The sequence below is a fragment of the Micropterus salmoides genome, unplaced genomic scaffold (genome assembly GCF_014851395.1).
Source record: "Micropterus salmoides isolate LMB-PRFRI ecotype aquatic unplaced genomic scaffold, ASM1485139v1 Ms_hic_scaffold_14, whole genome shotgun sequence".
Lineage (NCBI taxonomy): Eukaryota > Metazoa > Chordata > Actinopteri > Centrarchiformes > Centrarchidae > Micropterus > Micropterus salmoides.
The window spans coordinates 12,152,353-12,171,444 of NW_024040485.1; the positions used below are offsets into that span (position 1 = coordinate 12,152,353).

General features: G+C 39.2%; 1 protein-coding gene across 5 annotated transcripts in view; it reads left to right on the plus strand.

Annotated features, from left to right (window-relative positions):
- pde1cb (phosphodiesterase 1C, calmodulin-dependent b) overlaps nucleotides 1-19,092 on the plus strand; it is a 120,003-nt gene that overhangs the window by 14,267 nt on the left and 86,644 nt on the right. For 3 of the 5 annotated variants that reach the window (XM_038717700.1, XM_038717699.1, XM_038717701.1), the window contains exons 2-3: nucleotides 13,603-13,653; nucleotides 14,347-14,512. In XM_038717700.1, the coding sequence (XP_038573628.1) occupies nucleotides 13,603-13,653; nucleotides 14,347-14,512 (217 nt within the window). Of the gene's footprint in view, nucleotides 1-4,977; nucleotides 5,164-13,602; nucleotides 13,654-14,346; nucleotides 14,513-19,092 lie in introns of those variants that run through there. The other 2 variants (XM_038717702.1, XM_038717703.1) reach the window with 2 other exon arrangements.

Here is a 19,092-nt window from a genome sequence, read left to right on the forward strand (position 1 = left end):
GATTGGAGATAATTAGCAGCTGGTCACCCAACACCCACACTCCAGATCCCACTCCTGTAATCAAGAACACAGACAGGGAGAGAGAGGGGAACTCCCAATTAGGAGGAAGCAGAGAGCATGACAGTGTAATTCCCATGGGGAATTAATATTGATCTTTACTGGTGATGCTTTGTTTCTTTCTGGCACGAGGAAGCTAATAGCTAGTCCTTTAGTGAATCCAGTTTCCTTACTGTAGCCTACTTATTTATTTTTATTATTGATTTGTTCTAACACTTTTATTTTATTTATGGTGTCTTGTTCTGATTTGTAATGACTATCACTGAATGCGATGTCCAATACTATTGCCACAATTTCACAGTTGCTTCCAGTAAAAACCTAAAGGGCCAAATGAAAACTGACCAATATTATCTGTTTTTTTGCTCACTTCTTACATCACAGGCAAAGCAAACTGAACAAATATGTATCTGATGCGATTGGTATATCATTGACAGGAAGAGATATTGGCAGAAAGAAAGATGCTTCTTAAATGTAAATAGCAGTGAACAGTACAGAGTAGAGTAGAGTTAAACATTACTTATTACTTATGGAACAAATAACGCATTGCTTTGCAAGTAATTAGTACAAGTTGAAGCAGTGTTTACCACACATTGATTTATTTGTGGTGGCCTGCCACATTATCAGTGTTGACTGCCACATACTGATTTATTTACTATTTAAAAATGGTTCAATCTTAGGCTATTCGATTGCAGCGCTGCTTTCATAGTCAGCAAGTAGCTCCTCCTCGCACTCAGGACCCCATTAGTTTTTTTGGCAACACCGCAGCAGGCAATTTGATTTGGTTTGTTTTAAGCTACATCCACCACCCAAATGAGGGCTAGTCTGGGGCCTGTTGGCCCATAGTGAATTTTACTGATCTGAAATAATGGTATGATAAAGATTCATGATATCGCTATCTATGCCTTCTTGGGCAGCCCACCAGTGCAAATTATTTTTCAATAGCTATTTGTTTTCTATTAGTGCCACCTGAATGGATAAACATCAGCATTTTTTACTTTTCGAATTAGAGACCTAAAGATCCACAGCTGTGGCTGTAACAACATAATAGTGCCTGGTTGGAGTAAACAAATGACTTGCCTACAATTCTGCTATTCATATGGCTGTAAATGAAACACGTGTCCTGAAGATTGCATTAGAAAAATGCTATGGGGTCGTTAAAATAAACAGGGTGTATCCCCTGGGAGCATGATCGTGCTCAGCTGTGATTTTGGCCTGAGGAATTGTGGAAATGTTGGCTTTATTGTAGCATTAAGGTCAGAGGGTCACCACATACAATAGGGTTAGTTCTCTGGGGACTCTGATTAACCAGACTAAACTTTTTGGAATAGATCTTGTGTTTCGAAGTTGACAGTTTGATCCATAGGTGATGTTATAGACAAAAATATCATACTCCAATATGTAAAGTGTTTATCCTTTGAGGTGTTTCCAGTATATCTGGGGGAAATGTGCCTAGTAAATTGTGATATTTCTTATACAGGTGAAAAACTTGGCATCGTGGCGGCACTTAAGGAGAGCATAAGTAACCATAAACATTAGGAGTAATCCTCCGCTGTCCATGATTGCACAAAGAAGAACCTTACTTTTCAAGTTAAAACAAGGTGTTTTTTAAGATTAAATTTCAATCTTGATTGTTGGACAAGACAGAAGGTTTAGGTGTCATCCACCAGGAATCATCCTCAGGGGACCATGACTACCCATATCAAATCTCATGTGAAATTGGCCAGTAGATAACTTGCTTTGACTAAAGTATTAAACAAACTGCTGGGTGCCACCATCCTTACATTAGTACCTATTGAGGCTTTTAACAGAATGTGCTGTGAAAAGCCTGCATTGCCACGGTTTACATGACATTACCTTGTAAATATAATAAAGAACATCATGTAGCTTTCTAAAGCATCATGAAAGTAGAAGCAGAAGCACACTCCTTCAGTTAGGTGTATTATGTAATCTCCTCTCTAACTTCTATAACCCCAAATGCATTAAATGGGAAACTTTGAACCTACTGCAGCAAATTTTGACCCATAAGACACTTGAACAAACACCTACTCTTGTGGAATAAACTCACAGAAAATGTTGCTATTTAGCACCTCTCTACTTCTTTAATTAAAGTCCCAGGTAAAAACACATATTATTTAAGACTCAATATTCGATAATAAATTTAATATTGGTGACAGACCTCTGCAGTAATATGATAATATCATTAGCCATATTGACACAACTGTGGTCTCAACAGGCTGTTCATATTTAAATATAGCAAACAAGGGCTTAAAAAGCACATTGTGACCAGTTAAAGCCTTTCAAAGAAATGGTTACCTGGGAGTCTGCTGCAAAAGGAAAAAATAATAAATTTTCACTATTCCCACACATGCCCTCATTAACATAAAAGCTACTCTGGAACAGGCAGGCACTTGATGTTGCACAGTGAGAGTGTTGCAAAATTAGGATCCTCACAAATTGCTATATACAGTATGTATTGGAGGCTGTGGAGAGCAGGGTGACAGGAGACGCAGAGGATAAAGAGCTCTTACTGTAGCTTGCAAACAAAATGAGATGGAGTGTAATTATCTAACATGTGCATAATGTGTCCGCTGGAATGGCACTGAGTGGCTCAAACTAATAATTTGATAGATACCCTGATTGTGATCCATTTGCTTTTCCTCAGACACCTTTACTGCTTTATCATTTAGAAATCATGCATTAGCTTCTGTAGTACTATACTGTACTTATGTCCTTAATTGACTATATATCAAGAATTATTTAATAACAGCTGAACACTTTGCCCTTTGAGATTACAAACTCATTTCATTGTTTGATCACTCATGAGTATGATTGCAATTCAGATTTCTGAAGTAGTGTTACCACTGAGATTTGTAGCAACACAGACATCATGTGGATTTTATTAACTGTTTATTAAAGTGGGGACGTGTTAATGCTTCTAAATCCCATGTCTTGTTGTCGCATTGCTTAGATTATATTGAATGCCACTGAAGGAAATTACTTTTTTTTTTAAAGAACCTTACTGAACCTTATTATACAAAATACTAGTGGGAAAATGTTACCTTGTGTTTCAAAAGAAAAAGAACACAAGTTAAACAGCAGCAAGGCTAACAGCAACCATAAATAAAATTAAACATAAATGGGTAAATATAATGAAATAAAACACGCTTACACGTCAGGAGTCAGTTTCATACATAATTTTACAAATTAAGACCCAGTCAACTAAACATACAGATGTCCAGTGGGGCTGCAAAAAAATAAAACACAAAACACAAAATCTTGGTCAAAACACAAGAAACTGAGACATAGCTTGACATAGTTTTGTATTGGCTGGTGTGTATCAGGTAGTATCCATAAAAAAGAAAAAAATTCTTAAACTAATGTATAAAACAAGTTAAAGAGGGTTTTTTCAGAGCTTTTTCCACTTATATGAAGGAGCGTGATAGTTACCCATAATGATAAAAATATTAACCATGTCAGATGAGATTATCTGTATAAACTAGAATTTGGAGTAAAGTTAAATGGTGGGATATTTTGCAGGCTCAGGCATAATTATGATGTGACTGAACATGAATTGAAAAGGTGTTCAGTGTTCTAGGAAAGAAGAGAATGGGAGAAGTAAAGAGCAAGCACAAAGAACACAATGTACTAAGCCCAATGTTAACTCAAATTATGAGCAATTCTGCATAAAGTGTAAAGCTTTTTCGCTATATCATAGAAGACAGAGCAAAATAAACAGGGAACTAAACAGCGTAGAAGTGCGCTACTGATGTGTACTAATATTAAGTATGAAATGACAATTAAAAGACATGTCGTCTGATCTGTGCGTGGTATTATAGGAAGATCTATCAAATTTAAGAGAAGGTGTGAGAACAAGCCAGAAGCCTTCATAAAGAGCACTCACAGACACTAATCAGAGGGGAAATGAAACATGAAAAATTCCAAAGCTAAATGTCAGATTGTGCTAATAAGGGGAGCCTTTTTTCCCTTATTGATCTCGTGTGTGCTAGCGTGTGTGTGTTTGTGTGCGTAGGTGAGGAGATATGTTTTAGGTTTTGGAAAGTCAGTTTAGGTAAGCACAAAGGCAGGTTATTTTCCAGGACAACACACAAAGTAATGAGGAAAGCAGTGTCCTTGCTCCAGTGTCGTTTTCCAGCAATCATTCAGGCAAGGCAAACTCTCACAAATGTAACCATTCAACTGTGCAATGTACAGCTTGATTTTTTTCTTTCAAAAGAACAGTAAGTATGCTGTTGATGGCCTTCATCTTCCTGTACCCGAGTAAATGACTGCAAAATGAAAAGCAGTGGCATTGATTTAAATGACTAGTTTTAACTCAATACACATAATCACCCTCTCGCTCTCTTTCTTTCCACCTGCCTTTCCTCTCAGTGCTCATGCATCAATTCATGTGTGGCCCAACACGAGTTTAGTCCTTTTTTGTATGATTGTGTGTGTGTGCAAAACTAGAACAGACAACAATAGGCCTGTGCCAACTCTGAGCTTCCAATGCTTTTGCTATAAATTCTTGACAGTAGGAGGAGTCACGTTCATTTGAAGACCTCTAGAGATGTCCTCTCCGCCCATCCACCACCGGCACAACCACCACCGCCACCCACCACACACACCAACTGTACCTCTTGGGGAAGAGAGACGAGGAGAGAAAGCAGGGAGGGAGGGCTGGAGGGAGAAAGAGAGAAGAAAAACAAATCAAGAGCCATAAGCTCCTTGACATGAGCTTGTTGAGGTGTGAGAAACGGAGAGAGGGAAAGAAAAGATATGTACAACAAAGACAAAGGGGTGGAGAAGGACTTGAGATAAATTCTCCAGCTCTGTGTCTGTAACGAGAAGTGGTGAGTCTTTGACAGTTCTCCAGCGCTCAGCGCTAGTCGGAGTCGGAGGGCTACATTTTTATTTTCTCTCTAGGAGGAGAGTTACCAAACAAAACTGAAACAAGACACTGCAACTGACAGGAGGCATTAAAACAGATTAAAAAAGGCAAGGGGTGACCGGAGGGTGCCAAAGCGATGGAAGCTAACTCTAAGAAGCATCGATTTAGGAAGGGTCGGAGTGCCACCTTCAGCATTGACGGCTTCAACATCACTATAGGTAAGATTTTGCAGGGTTGGCAGAACAGGAGTAAAGGTTAAGTGTGTTTGTATGTGAGCTGCATGAATGTGTGCGAGGAGAATGTGTGCGAGGCAGAGCAATGAGGCGTTTGGCACCAACACACCGTCATTGTTTAACACATCACATTTCAGCTTCTCTGCACAACTTGGCACGTTTATACTGAAGTTGATGCTTGCCTCTGTAATGCAACTACACCATGGAAACAAGGGGGCTTAGACTAAAACTGTGTGCTGCTGACGTCACCAGGAATTCATTCTATTGTCTTGACAACCAGAGTGTTGATGAACTTGTGTGCCACTCGCCTTTTGTTGCAGCGCAACAATCAGGAGCGAGTGTTGCAGCGCAACAATCAGGAGCGAGTGTTGAAACAGTGTTGCAAAAAGAGCAATGTGAAGAAGTTCTGTGCTGGAGACTGTGGAGGAACACTGTCCTCAAATCTGGAGGCAGTTTATGAGAAGCTGAACAGTAGCTGTGTTGTGTACGCAGCAGAGTTAAAGAGTAATAATAACAATATGTGCTGTGTTATTCTTGCTCACTCTTGTTTGGTGATCATAGTAAAATAGAAAGTTTGCTTAAAACTTTTACCACAAGGCTCTCAGTCTTTACAAAAAATAACACACGTATGTACAGTTTGCTTGTGAACACAGGCTTTTAAGGGTAATTCAACAATGAATTGCATAAAGCAGAAAACTGTCGCTACACTTTTGCCACACCCCAATCAGTGTTGTCACAGCAGGGGTTTTGCCACAGCTGACAGTTAACACCTGCTGTGACATCACTGGGTCGAGACCAGGTATCCAGTAAGCTTGTAAGTTTCAACCCACAGATACAAGTGTCAGCTTCAATACTGAATGACTTAACTCAAGAGTACATGTCTATATGACTATTTATTCCCATAGGGAATTATCACCCAACTTAGTACCTCACCTCAGCTTTGTCAGTGTTTTAACATCTTTCAGGCCATTGTTTTAGTTTTAAACCCTTTACATTTACTGTTTTTGTTCACCTTTATCAAACTTGTTTTTAGATACAGCAGGCAGCTTTTTTCAGCAGACAAAACCTAAGCAACCTGCCCAGCACCAAACAGTGAACGTAAAAGGATGGTGAATATCTAGAGAGTAGAGATTTAGCCTTAGTACTTTACACTGTCTGCTCTTTGTTTTGTATTTGTTTTAGACCCATACAAATATTAACAGCCAAAATCAACATCTCCGTATTGGTGTGGTCAGTGCTGTGTATTGTACAAAGTTTGACCTAGGTTGAACTCTGGTCCACGAGCTTAGTGTCGTCATTATCGCGTAGCGTGAGACAAAGGAAATACTTCTATGGCAATATCAGCCCACCTATCATAGAGAACATAAACGGATCTGGATGATATGAATATATTGATAAGAAGGGGAAAGTTTCAGTGTTGCTGTTAGGACACAAAAACAGGAAGAGAGATGCCTTCAAATCATTTCAAGGTATCTCTTTGAAAGCATTAAAAGCAGCCCTAAAAAGATTTTATGATCCCACAGAAAATAGACTTTGGATTTTCTGCTTGCATGGACACATCCTGTTAATTGTAAAAGCCTTCCTCAATCACATGTGGCCTATATCACAGTCATACTATTCACAAGCATGGCAGTTGTCATGGTAACCTACAAGTGTCACAATCAATTGCTCGCTGGGCCTTGGTTTCAGACCGCACAGCATTTTGCCAATCAGCTCCTCTGAAGCGTGACTCCTAAGCGCTGGTACCTCATTGCCTGACCGGTCACCTTGTGTTCGCTCCTCTATTTAACTCTGAGCCTCTACTGTAGCAGGCAGCCTCTGCTCAGACTCCAACTGTGGTGTTTTGTCGTGTGTTGCAACATGTCTTTGTTGATGTTACGAAGCTCATGTGGGGATAACAGATTTTAACTTTTCAGCTGTTTTACATATACGTTTTAGTTTTTTTGTGTTTTCACTTGTACGTACACGTTGCCATTTTGTGTAATCTTTCAATGTTTTATTTATCTTGTAATTTCAGCAGAATCACAGAAGAAGCTTGTGCATTCTTTAGTTTATGTCTGAATTTGAGTCTTTATAACAACAAACACAGTTTCCACTTGGTGGCAATTTTGAACAAAGCAAGGCTGTCTCAGAAACTAATTTATGGACAATCTTGTTTGTCTGTTTTTTATCTTAATATTTTGTAATATAGACTGTCCATGCTTGAGACTTGATTATTGGTCTTTTCCCAGAGAATTATTTTCCCAACATATCTCTCTAAACTAAGTGTAAGATGAGAAATTAAACCTGCAGTGCTGAACCTTTGTCTCCCCTTCTGGCAGTGAGAGTAATTACAGTGATGTTTGCCTACTGGTGTTCAGACATAGTTATAAAAATACACAGTTCCAAGACAATAATCTATTATTTAGGTAGAGTAAATGTAATAGCTACATAGCCTACTCCAAATAATTTAGAAACTACCAACCTGTCCAGGAGCATTAACATGTTTGCCCTCAGTCTCTTTGCTCACCACTGTCCCACAAGGGAAATGCTCCACCAAAGATTATCTGTGTTTGTCCTTGTTGTCGTTCACCTTTTTTTGACTGTAATCCTTCCTCTGAACACAGAGGGGTTTTTTTTATTCTGGAGCATCAGATACTTTTCTTGGACCATCACATGTGTGAACTCCTTTGGCAAGGCCTTATATGTAATAGGTGTTCATTTATATGTAAAAGTCCTGCACTCCAGCCTTCTTCTCAATTTTGTCATTTTTTTGTTTTCAGCAGTCTCCATAAGGGACTATATGTATTTTATGATAATGAAAATGGTTTGTAAGCTGGAATGATTATAAATGAGATTGTTGGCACACTTTATAGTTATTTATACGTAACAGTTTGACCGTAGTAACGTTACTTTAGTAAATGGTTCCTCCACTGTGTTGTTGTCCTGCGGTGTTATGCTGCATTACTGTATATTACGTGGTTCACGTCAGTTACAGCGACCGAGATGACAATAAATCTAAATTTAACGTTACAAAGCAAACAGCGGTGGATCTGAATTTTAAATGTCCCCGCCCCATCCAGGCTGTGATTGGTCGGTTCACGACAATGACGAACTACATTCAGCACACGGCTGCTTGAAAGTAGTGATGGTAAAAGTGACTCTTTTCGGAGTCGTGGGCTGTTTCTCAATCTGCATTCTTGTCTGTACTTGTGTTCTTGTGGACTTGAAACGTGAAACGTCATCAGTCGCAGCCAAAGTACTGTTCCAATTCAAAAGTCCGCATCCAGCCAAGTACAGTCAAATACCTGGATGTGTTCTTGCTCCGCCCGTTTTACCGAGCCTGCATCGGTGGTGACTTGTGTTGACTTTGAATAGCCAGGTATCCCAGAATGCATTTTGAGCCAAAAAGCGGAAATGTGGGAGGAGAAAACTCAACTTATAATACTGCTGTTCTTGTGTCACATATAGTAGTTTTAAGAGGATATTTTTGCGGGAATATAGTTGTTTAAACTTCAAGTATGTGGTTGATTTCTCAAGACAGAGCTGATTTAAAAAATTGCTATGACGTTTTTGGAGATGTGAGGTCCCGCTCGCTAACGGGTCTGGCCGTCATCAAGTTCGCTGCTGTTCCAATTGCTGAATGACTGACTGCTTGCTCCCGTTCCTGCGAGTTTGTACTTCTGAGCTGAACTTGCCAAGTCCGAGCTTTAAAGTACAGAAGTCTGAACTTGGCGAACTCGGTATTGAGAAACCGCCGTGAACTAATCAATTCCATTTCCTGTGCTGACAGAGTCCATGCAGCTTCCGCGTGACGAGTGAACGTAAGAGTCCAAGACTATTTCCGCATGCGTGAAAATGAACAAAGTCTTGTACAAGATTGGGTCAAGTGAACGGAAGTCCCGGTATGACAAAGAGTATGATTGCTGTGAAATTAATTAATTGTATGTCTATCTTCGTGGAGACTCAATAGTGTTCGTTTTGTCTGATGACACACATTTTGTTCAAAACATTTTGAATTAAGGTATACCCACTTTTTTTTATTATACCTTCTCTGTCTGGTAAAAGCCCACCTCTTTTAAACTCAACCCCCTCTGTTTGTAACACAGGCTTTCTGTGTATTTTGTTAAAATGCTAAATAGCTTATTAAACTGTTTTCACAGGCTGAGTAGTGCACCTTTAGTATACAGGCTAAAATTAGACAATTAAATCTATGTAATTAATGTTTTATTGAGTATCAGTATTGTCTACAGCAGTGAACAGAGGGTGGTGTAACAAACCATGAATCCTAGACCCTGAGTTGATTAAAGTAGACAAGTTTTTGCTTATTGTATACATTTCCAGACCTCTGAGGACGATGGGTGTAAATATAAAAAGGGACAGCATACAATCCATGAAAGTACTGTAATGAATAAATCCGAGAGTTTTCGTTGCCTCTACAACAAAGATAAATAGTGAACTCATGGGAGTCGAACCCGTGTCTGTCTCAATAGAGAACATGCGTTAGCTCAGATTCTTATCGCACTGAGCTATTCTCAAAACTTAAATGTCAGATGAGGCCAAGGGATTCATACTAGTGTTAAAGGAGACCTATTATAGTCAGTCCTATATTATAGTTCTGTGACTCCTGTATGGCAGCTTTGCATGATTCAAAGTTCAAAAAAAAAATTTTTTTTCTTATACTGATTCTTCATGTAGGCCTTCATTTCAGCCTCTGTCTGAACAAGGTGTAGATGCTCCTGTCTCTTTAAGGCTCCCCCTCTCAAAACCCACTGTCTTATGATTGGCCAAGACCTGAAGCATGTTACCAGGCTGTTGTTGTTCCTGGGAGGAACAGGCTGAGCGTTGCCATGCCCTTTGTGTGGGAGCACATGACCATATATGGAACACCGGCTCCATCTGGCTCGGTATTATGTAGTGATGGGAAAAGTCACTCTTTTGAAAGACTTGAGTCACCAAATCTCGTTCTTTAAAATGAACTAATCTTTTTTTGTGTCATTTTGTTCATTTTAACTAGGCTGGTTATTGCGGCGCTGCAGCCCTCTAGTGGGCTATATAAAAAAAAACAGTGCAGTTCTCAAACACAGAAGGCTGCCTGGTTTGCTCTAATTGCAAGTATAATGCACAAATTCACCTCTTGATCTTTCTCTATCATGGTTCTATAAAGCCCCATGGAGCCACAACCAAATTCAGACCATGTAAAAACCACAGAAATACGTTAATACTACCGACTACGACTGCAGCAATGTGCAGTATGAAAAGAAATATCGTGCAATAAATTAACTCCAAAAACTCCACTCTGGCCAACAGGAAAAAGTTTTAGAGGTTTAGGAGAGCCGAGCCACTGCCTCAGTTGGAAAGAACCCCTGGTAAGAACCCCCCCTAAATTTATAGATTTATTCTATTTACAATTAACATAAATCTTTTTTGTCAGTATTTGCTGCCTGAGTCAACCCCTGTGTACCATTGACAAAACTTAGAATATTAACTTTGGCATCTAACCTCGTTCATCTTCCAGCAGTTACAGATGGTTTAATTTACTGAGCATGGAAGATGTGCGGACATTCTGATTGTTGTTATAAGCCTAAATCAAACAATATTGCTTCTATTCATCACAGGAAGATGATGAAGAGGCTATTTGCTCAGCCAGTGGGAGAAATTTAATAACGCCTACAAACATGCACACACATCTTGAATATGCCACATTAAAACTCGCATACCCTTGTCCTCTAACAGAGCAAATGCAAAGGCTCTGTATAGCACCTTTCTAGTCTTTTCAACCACTCAAAGTGCTTTTACACTACATCTGCATTCACACACATTCATTCATTGAGCCTAAGTGCTCAAACAGAAACTTACATTCACACACTGGTGGAACAGCCACCAGAGGCAAATCAGGGTTCAGTATCTTGTATCTTGCCCAAGGATACTTTCAGTATCTTGTATCTTGCCCAAGGATACTTCAAGCTTAACCGAAGGTCGTTCTTATCTGCTCTGGTGCTGCCTCTTTGTGTGAACACAAATGGAAAAATGCAAGCTCCACTTGGAAGACAAGAGACTCACGATTTGAAGGTGGGTGGGAGAGTGTAGATGATGTCAATGACGGTAACAGAATATTAAAGCATTTTGTCACTGAATTTTCAGGAATAAAGAAATCAATAAGCAAATCAGTCTTAATTTGAAGACAGCTGGGGTTTGTGGTGGGCCAATTAGAACATAGTTTTGGGAAATTGTGTCTCAGACAACTCTTTTATCTCAGAGATCTGCAGAATGTGGTGGTAGGGTTTTTTCTTTGTTATGATCCTCAGGATTGATAAAGACCATTATAATGTCACTGAGCTTTCTGGGATAAGCCTGAGCATCCACTAAATCTTGAGCATGCAGATGTTCATTTCAATCCTAGATGTAGTCCTGCTCTGGGCCAGGTTAAGGGTCAGAGCATCAATGAGGTCAGTAGGGGTACTCTCTGTCACCGACTAGGACACCATCAAACTCCTTTAATCATATAAGGGTTGTGTTTAATTGTGTTGTTACAGGTAAGTGTGATGGCTGCTGGGGAGAATTGGGTTAGTAAGTAATTATGACCGGGAAATCCTACATTGGGTGAAGTGGTGGAGTTCTGGTTAATGCCATTAAAGACTGAAGGCAAACAAAACAAAACATGCTTCCCTTTGAGTTTCATCCTTGCCCTGTCATTTATAAGATGACGACTACCATGGCACAGATTAACCTTTAGACATACACTCACCTAAAGGATTATTAGGAACACCATACTAATACTGTGTTTGACCCCCTTTCGCCTTCAGAACTGCCTTAATTCTATGTGGCATTGATTCAACAAGTTGCTGAAATGTTGGCCCATATTGATAGGATAGCATCTTGCAGTTGATGGAGATTTGTGGGATACACATCCAGGGCACGAAGCTCCCGTTCCACCACATCCCAAAAATGCTCTATTGGGTTGAGATCTGGTGACTGTGGGGGGCATTTTAGTGCAGTGAACTCATTGTCATGTTCAAGAAACCAATTTGAAATGATTCGAGCTTTGTGACATGGTGTGTTATCCTGCTGGAAGGATAATACGCCTCAAGGTTGTGCGTGTTGTGGCTTCACAAATGCTTTGCTGCGTACCTCGGTTGAAATGAGTGGTTATTTCAGTCAAAGTTGCTCTTCTATCAGCTTGAATCAGTCGGCCCATTCTCCTCTGACCTCTAGCATCAACAAGGCATTTTCGCCCACAGGACTGCCGCATACTGGATGTTTTTCCCTTTTCACACCATTCTTTGTAAAACCTAGAAATGGTTGTGCGTGAAAATCCCAGTAACTGAGCAGATTGTGAAATACTCAGACATTCACACTTCTGACATTGAGTTTGGAGATCAGGAGATTGTCTTGACCAAGACCACACCCCTAAATGCATTGAAGCAACTGCCATGTGATTGGTTGATTAGATAATTGCATTAATGAGAAATTGAACAGGTGTTCCTAATAATCCTTTAGGTGAGTGTATATTGGCGTTCTGTTGTTAAAGGAAGTGTTTTTCTGAGTTTCATGGATCCAGCATCTAGTGGCCAATAAGGGAACTGCACCTTAAGGTTTTGTCAAACATTGACCACAGCAGTGAAAGATTGCATCTGTTCCAGTGTGTTGTACAATACTTTATACTTATTTGTTGTTTCAACAACCAATTCTGACCATGCCATCAGTGTGTTACAACACAAACGAGGACAGCTGTTGTTACAGAGTTACGCTGTGTAAGTGTTCAGCTGTGCCTTCGTCAAGTTCAAGGTTCAACAAGGTGTTCACGCTGAGATTCCTTCTGCACACTGTAGCACTATTTTTTATTGTACATTTTGATGTGTTGATATATTCTTGTTTTTCTGCTCTAGATGTGTGTATAGTTCACTATTCTCTGTGAACCCCACATGCTGTGTCCCCAGGGTTCAGTGAGATTCCAGCAGGGCACCAGAAGTGACAGCAACAATTACAGTCACTACTTTCACTATCGGCAATTCCAGGGTTTAATGACCTTCCTGACACTTCCTGGCTTATATATAGACACAGAAATGTACATAAAAAAAGAAATAAATGACAAGGCCTGTGAGGGCAGAATGTGGCGAGTCTCATTAAAATTAATTGTGCAGCATGTAGTATATATGTTTGTGTGTTTATGCTCACAACAGTCTGTACTAATGACCTGAAAGCAAAGTTCTGAATCATATGTTGAGTCATGTGGAGGAAAATGTAGCGTTCTTAATAGACTGTGAATTTTCATACTGTATTTGTTGCACATGTGAAAAATGGAAAATGTACATTTCCAGCTATAGTTTTTAGTAGTCAACACAGAACATGTGTGTGTGCAATAACAAAACAGAAGTTACAGATACTTTTGAAGTAATTGTTAACCACATTTTCTTTCTCTTTCTTCTAATTTTCTTCCTCCAGTGGCAAATGAAGATGGGGAGGGCTCCACCAGACCACAAGCCAGTTTTGCGCGTACGTGTAATATTCTATATAAGTCATGCTCCATTATTAGCCAGTTCACTAAATTCATTCATTTCAAATCATTTCACCTTTCAGATCAAAAATTGCTACACAGACTTCTGACCGCCTCAGTAAAATGGAGGGGAACAGAGTTTAATTTTGTTTTGTCAAAGCTGAAAAAAGTAAACTTTCAGAAATACTTTTACTGCTACTAACCATAATCCACCCACATACCTTGTTGACAGTAGATTTCACTAGTAAATGTTTTCAGCTGGCATGTTTAAATGATCAATGTATACCGTTTTACTCTTTACCGTGGGCTGCTCACTATTGTTAATGATATATTATAAAAATAGAATACAAAGTATTACACATTTACTTTTCATGACACCTTGAAATCTGTAATTGATGATAAAAATGAAGAAAATAACTACTACTTTGCATTAGTACTTGCCTGCTGTGTAGTGTGTTACTTTTAAAGACTAGCATTGACAACATTTATCCGCATGGGGGCAGCATAACAAAGGCACTCAGTTCTCTTACTCCCTTTTACTGAGATCCTGAAAGCCATGTACTTTCAGTGGAGCTTGTTCAGTTTTTTGTTAAATAATTGATAAAAAAAACACCCAGTAAACAAAGCTTTATTCAAAGCACTACACGACTGAAATACCACTAAGACTTGTTTTTTTTTTGTTTTTTTTGCAGGCTCAAAGTCCCAGAGTGCTTTGTGGAATGCCATCACGGCAGGGATGGGGATGAAAGGCAAAGAGCAGAACGCCCCCCTGAATGACCCACGGAGTCCCGAAGAGATTCTGGCTGACGATCTTCCTGCACCAGATGAACCAGATGCAACAGAGAAAACAGCCATCAGGTTTGCTGCTGTCAGGCTGCTTCAGTGATACAGAAAAATTATCATGGGGGTAAATCCTGTGTCTGGCTGCAGTGTGACATCGACAGCCATGTCCAGCTCATTATCTTAATGAGTTATTTATATACAATCAATATTTATTTTAGTATACAGGTAGAAAAAAATCTGTATTGTGTTTTCATTTAGTATTTTTGGACTTTGGACTATTTTTGGATTAACGTGAACTTGATTGTTAAGTTGTCGAGAGAGGATACTCTTCTGTCTGACATTTAACATTCCTGATACACACAGACACACACGGTGCTAATTGCAATGTATGGCTGCTGACCTCAAGGGACATGAGCATGATTGATTCCACCTTGATAACAAGGACTTCAAACCACCATTAACATAATTTGGTGTCACTTTTAGAATATTGAGCGTCTTTTAACGCCTGATTCCAATTAACCTTGATGGCTCTGGAGACCGTTACAAATGCTGCACGAGGCAAGAAGTGAGCATTTGTCACAGGATACTAAAATGCACCTCGTACGCAATAACAAGCTTTTGATTGTATGCAAAATAGACAAGTAGTTATGGCAAGCCCATTTTAGAGAGACTGATTTTCTAACTGATTTTTGGTCAACAATTTATGGGGTATTTGGCATGAGATTGTTGAGTTGTCTGATTTTCTTCCTCTACAAAGTCTCACTGCAGGATGCTTCTTCGCTGGTGCTTCTCCATGCTATCTCAAATTATAGTGCTGTTGTTCTCTGCCATAGTCTTCCCCTGAACAGAGGCCTTTTTTTCCCAGAGTAAGGTAGTGACAAGGAGAAAGTGATTTTCCATTTGACTGGACACGGCCTGTTCCTTCATTTAAAAGCTACAGCCTAGATTTTAAAGATAAACACAGTAAGCGCAGGGCAGCTAAAAGCACTTTCACCTTCCATAGAGGAAACAGTTCATTCGTCCGTAGAGACAGTGGCTTATTTCAGTGTCATATATTAAGATATACCTTTAGCTTTAAGCAGGATGGGGGAACAAATGCCTAGCACACACCAAATGTGGTTGAATCTTTGGCTGAGGCTTAACAATTTGTATAACTGTCTACTGGCCTGCAAGAGAATGGTTCATTTCAGTAGCACAGTTTATCTAAAAGTATGCTAAAATAATACCCTCTGCAATTTCTTGTTTATTAAAGTTATTTGACTGGTGAAACAGTGATTGCACCTGATGGAATTGGGGATTTAACAGCAAATGTGGCCTCTTGAAAAAAGCTTAGTTCAACTATTTTGTTTTGTTGTATCCATTTCATATGACTCACACTCCTCAATAGACAGCCATCTTTTTGCTTATGTCTTTGTCTGGGAAGTCCCACTAAGGTCAGGGCAAGTCTTTGGTCAGGCCAACAGTGCTCAATAGAGAGCAAATCCACAGGGAGTAGCAGGGATGTACAACTGAATGACAAATGGTTAGATTATGGTACAAGGTGATTAAATGGCTGCCGAACTAGCAGTAATCCATAAAATGATGTAACCACGGTGTCACCTCCGAGGCCAGAGCTGGCTGTTATCCTCCAGGCGATGATAATTAGATTTTATTGGCAAATGGAGAGGGATCACGGGATCTGTTGCAGGCAGGACGGGAGTGAGTAGGTTAAAGGCAGCAGCTATTGACCTACATAAACTGGGGCTATGAAGGTAAAAGTCTGCTTAGGTCTAGCAGAATATGGTGAAAATAAGGCCATTTTGATAGTGATTTTAAACCGTTTCACTATTTTGATTAAACTCCTTAGTCCATTTCCCTTAAAGCATCCTCATGGCTAATTGAATAATTTAATGTGCTCGGCTGGTTGCAGTTTTCCTGTCATCCCTCAGATTACAAAGCTCCCTGATTGTCTTTTTTCCCCATCTATTTTCAGATCAGCCTGAATGTCTGCCTAATACTTCAGGCACCTAGCAGCTGCTGAAATAGTTTTAGGATTACAGCTGCTGCTACAACACAATCAAGTGCTTAGTGCTTAGTCACACAGTGAGGGACAGAAAGCAATATGCAGCCATTAATGTATAAACACACGCTGACTCATCTGTGCTGCTGGTGTCATGCTGGTGTTTCTGCTCATTAGGGGTGCCTTATGCATTTTTAAGCACTTGCTAGCTATTGATTGGGCTATACAGAAGTTTTTATGAAGAAGGTGAAATCAGTAATATTTTTGAATGGGATTATCTATAGCAGGTTTTTTTGTCATTGTTTACCCCTAAGTCCACAATCATTCACAATTTGCCACTTGTAGTCTACTTATGTTGTTTATGCACGGTAATTCGATTCTGTTTTGCCAGCTGCTATTTTACATTTACTAGTTACTTTGTTCTAGCTACAAGTTGCTATTCTAATGTTTTACTTCCGTCTTATAGTATTTTGTGTACCTACCACCTTTACCAACTGCAATTTATGTGTGATAGCACTAATAGCAATGGTGACTAACTTCATCTTTACATTTTCCATTAGGTGCAAGTTAGTGTTTTTTTCAAATTGTGTCCCTTCTGACTGGTAACTGTTCTCATTTAGCAATTTGAATGCAGCATCGTCATCATCATTTCCATCAGCACTTGCCTCTCATCCAGTTCGACTAATTTGGTTGACTGATTAATCAATTGGTTTTCGTTTTCCATTTTAAATTACCACTCTGCTGTGACAGCCAAACCTTTAAAGGGGTTAATGCACAAAAAGCAATTAGGGTTATTTCCATTCTGGTCCCAAGAGAAGGGGAAGTGAAAGGTTTTGTGCAAGAAATAAGTTAGTCATTAGTTAATTAAAAACAAATTGCTGTTGTATTCCACTCTAGTGAATGCTCCATTGTGATTTGAGTGTAGGAACCAGTTAGTCTTATTTAATTTGATAACCATTTGACTATGTTAAAACTTGCAACAGTATGATTAATATGTCATATAATAACATATGTATTGATAACATAATTAGAAATAGTGTTGTTGCAAAGGTCTTAGTGAAAAAATAACAAGTTGCCTAATAACTTATTGATTAGTAATGACTGATGGAGTCTAGAAAGTATCTATAATGTGTTGCTTGGTAAAATGTAAAATCTGCTTCATGTTTTGCCAGCAAGAATCTAAAAGTAAATGTGTTGTCCTCCACCTATTTTACTCTTGAGTGGAGGTGCTGCAAATTTAAAAAGAAAAATAGTCTATGAGTGAGGTGGAAAGTTGGGTTAGGCAATAAAAGCAAAATGCAGGTCACTACTGAAGCTTCCGCTCTAATGAAGAGATGGAAAATTGTGGTAAAAACATCAGATCTTCGTGGACCGATAAGTAGACTGTAATGTTCCTCACATTAATACATGGAATATGTTTGAAATTTGACTGATGCTCTTTAAATTAAGTCATCTGAGTGTGCCTTCTTCTGCAGTGGATTAATGGCACCCTACAGGAGAATAAGCACCATGGATTCATTCGCATTTTCTTTTGCTGAATTTCAGAAAATTTGTGCTACATTTGGATGGAAACTTGACCTAGTGACTGTCAGAAACAAAAATGTCTCTTGTAAATAAAATTAATCACTAATAGCTACTAAATACAGAGCTAAAGTGTATTCAATAAGATTACAAAGGTGAATAAAAGCTTACCTAATTGTGAATAGGGACATAAAATGTGGGTTCCAAATTATTAGTGCAGCCTTTTTAAAATTGAGCATTCACTCACCACATGTCCCTTAAAAACAATCAGTTTGTTCTTTTGTCATCTCAGAGTTTTACAAAGCATCAAAATATCACACAAACAGACTTGCAGTAACCAGAATCACAGACACACTTTTCATAATTCATACAACCATGCACACATTCTGCTGAAAGGCAGTCACTCTTCTGTGGTCAGCTGTGTGATTTATCTGCTGGTTAATTGGATGCTGTGCGCCGCTGTGAACTTTGCAGTTGATTAAGGTGGCTGTCTCCTCCGTGGCAGCCCACAGTTTTGGAGGCTGACCCCTCCTTTGGCTGCAGCCCCAGGTTCACAGACCCCCACTGACATCTGCTGTGCAGCAACAACCTCCATCGCTAGCCTCACTAGCCGGCTAATGAGCCTCCGCTGGCCAGTGTGACGGAAAGCACATGGGCAAATGGCAGAGCTATTTATCAGAATGATTGAGGCGTGACTTCACAGGACTGGATCACTGCTGTCTGCCACATATTTCTGGATAAGACTTTTATACGCTTTATACACTGTATACAGTATACGAATCCAGAGTTCAGAGTTGTGCCAAAGAATGGACTCGCGTTTCTGTAGGTTAGATATACAACATTGATGTTGTTTGTGGTGATATAAAAGCTACTGATAAAAAATACTTTTTTGGTTATTGATTAAAGAATAGATCAACAGGCTCATGAGGGTTTTTTTCCAGCTTGGTTTAATTCGACATGATTTTGTAATGTATTATTGTTATTTACGAGTGTAAAGGGGATTGGAATTGAAACATATTTCATTTTAGAAATAAAATCTTTGTGTGAAGTGCTTACAAAGGTGAGATAAAAACAAATATTGTAAAATATTATTTCTGTACTTCTCCAGAAGAAGGGTTAAAGTGTATGTATGCAT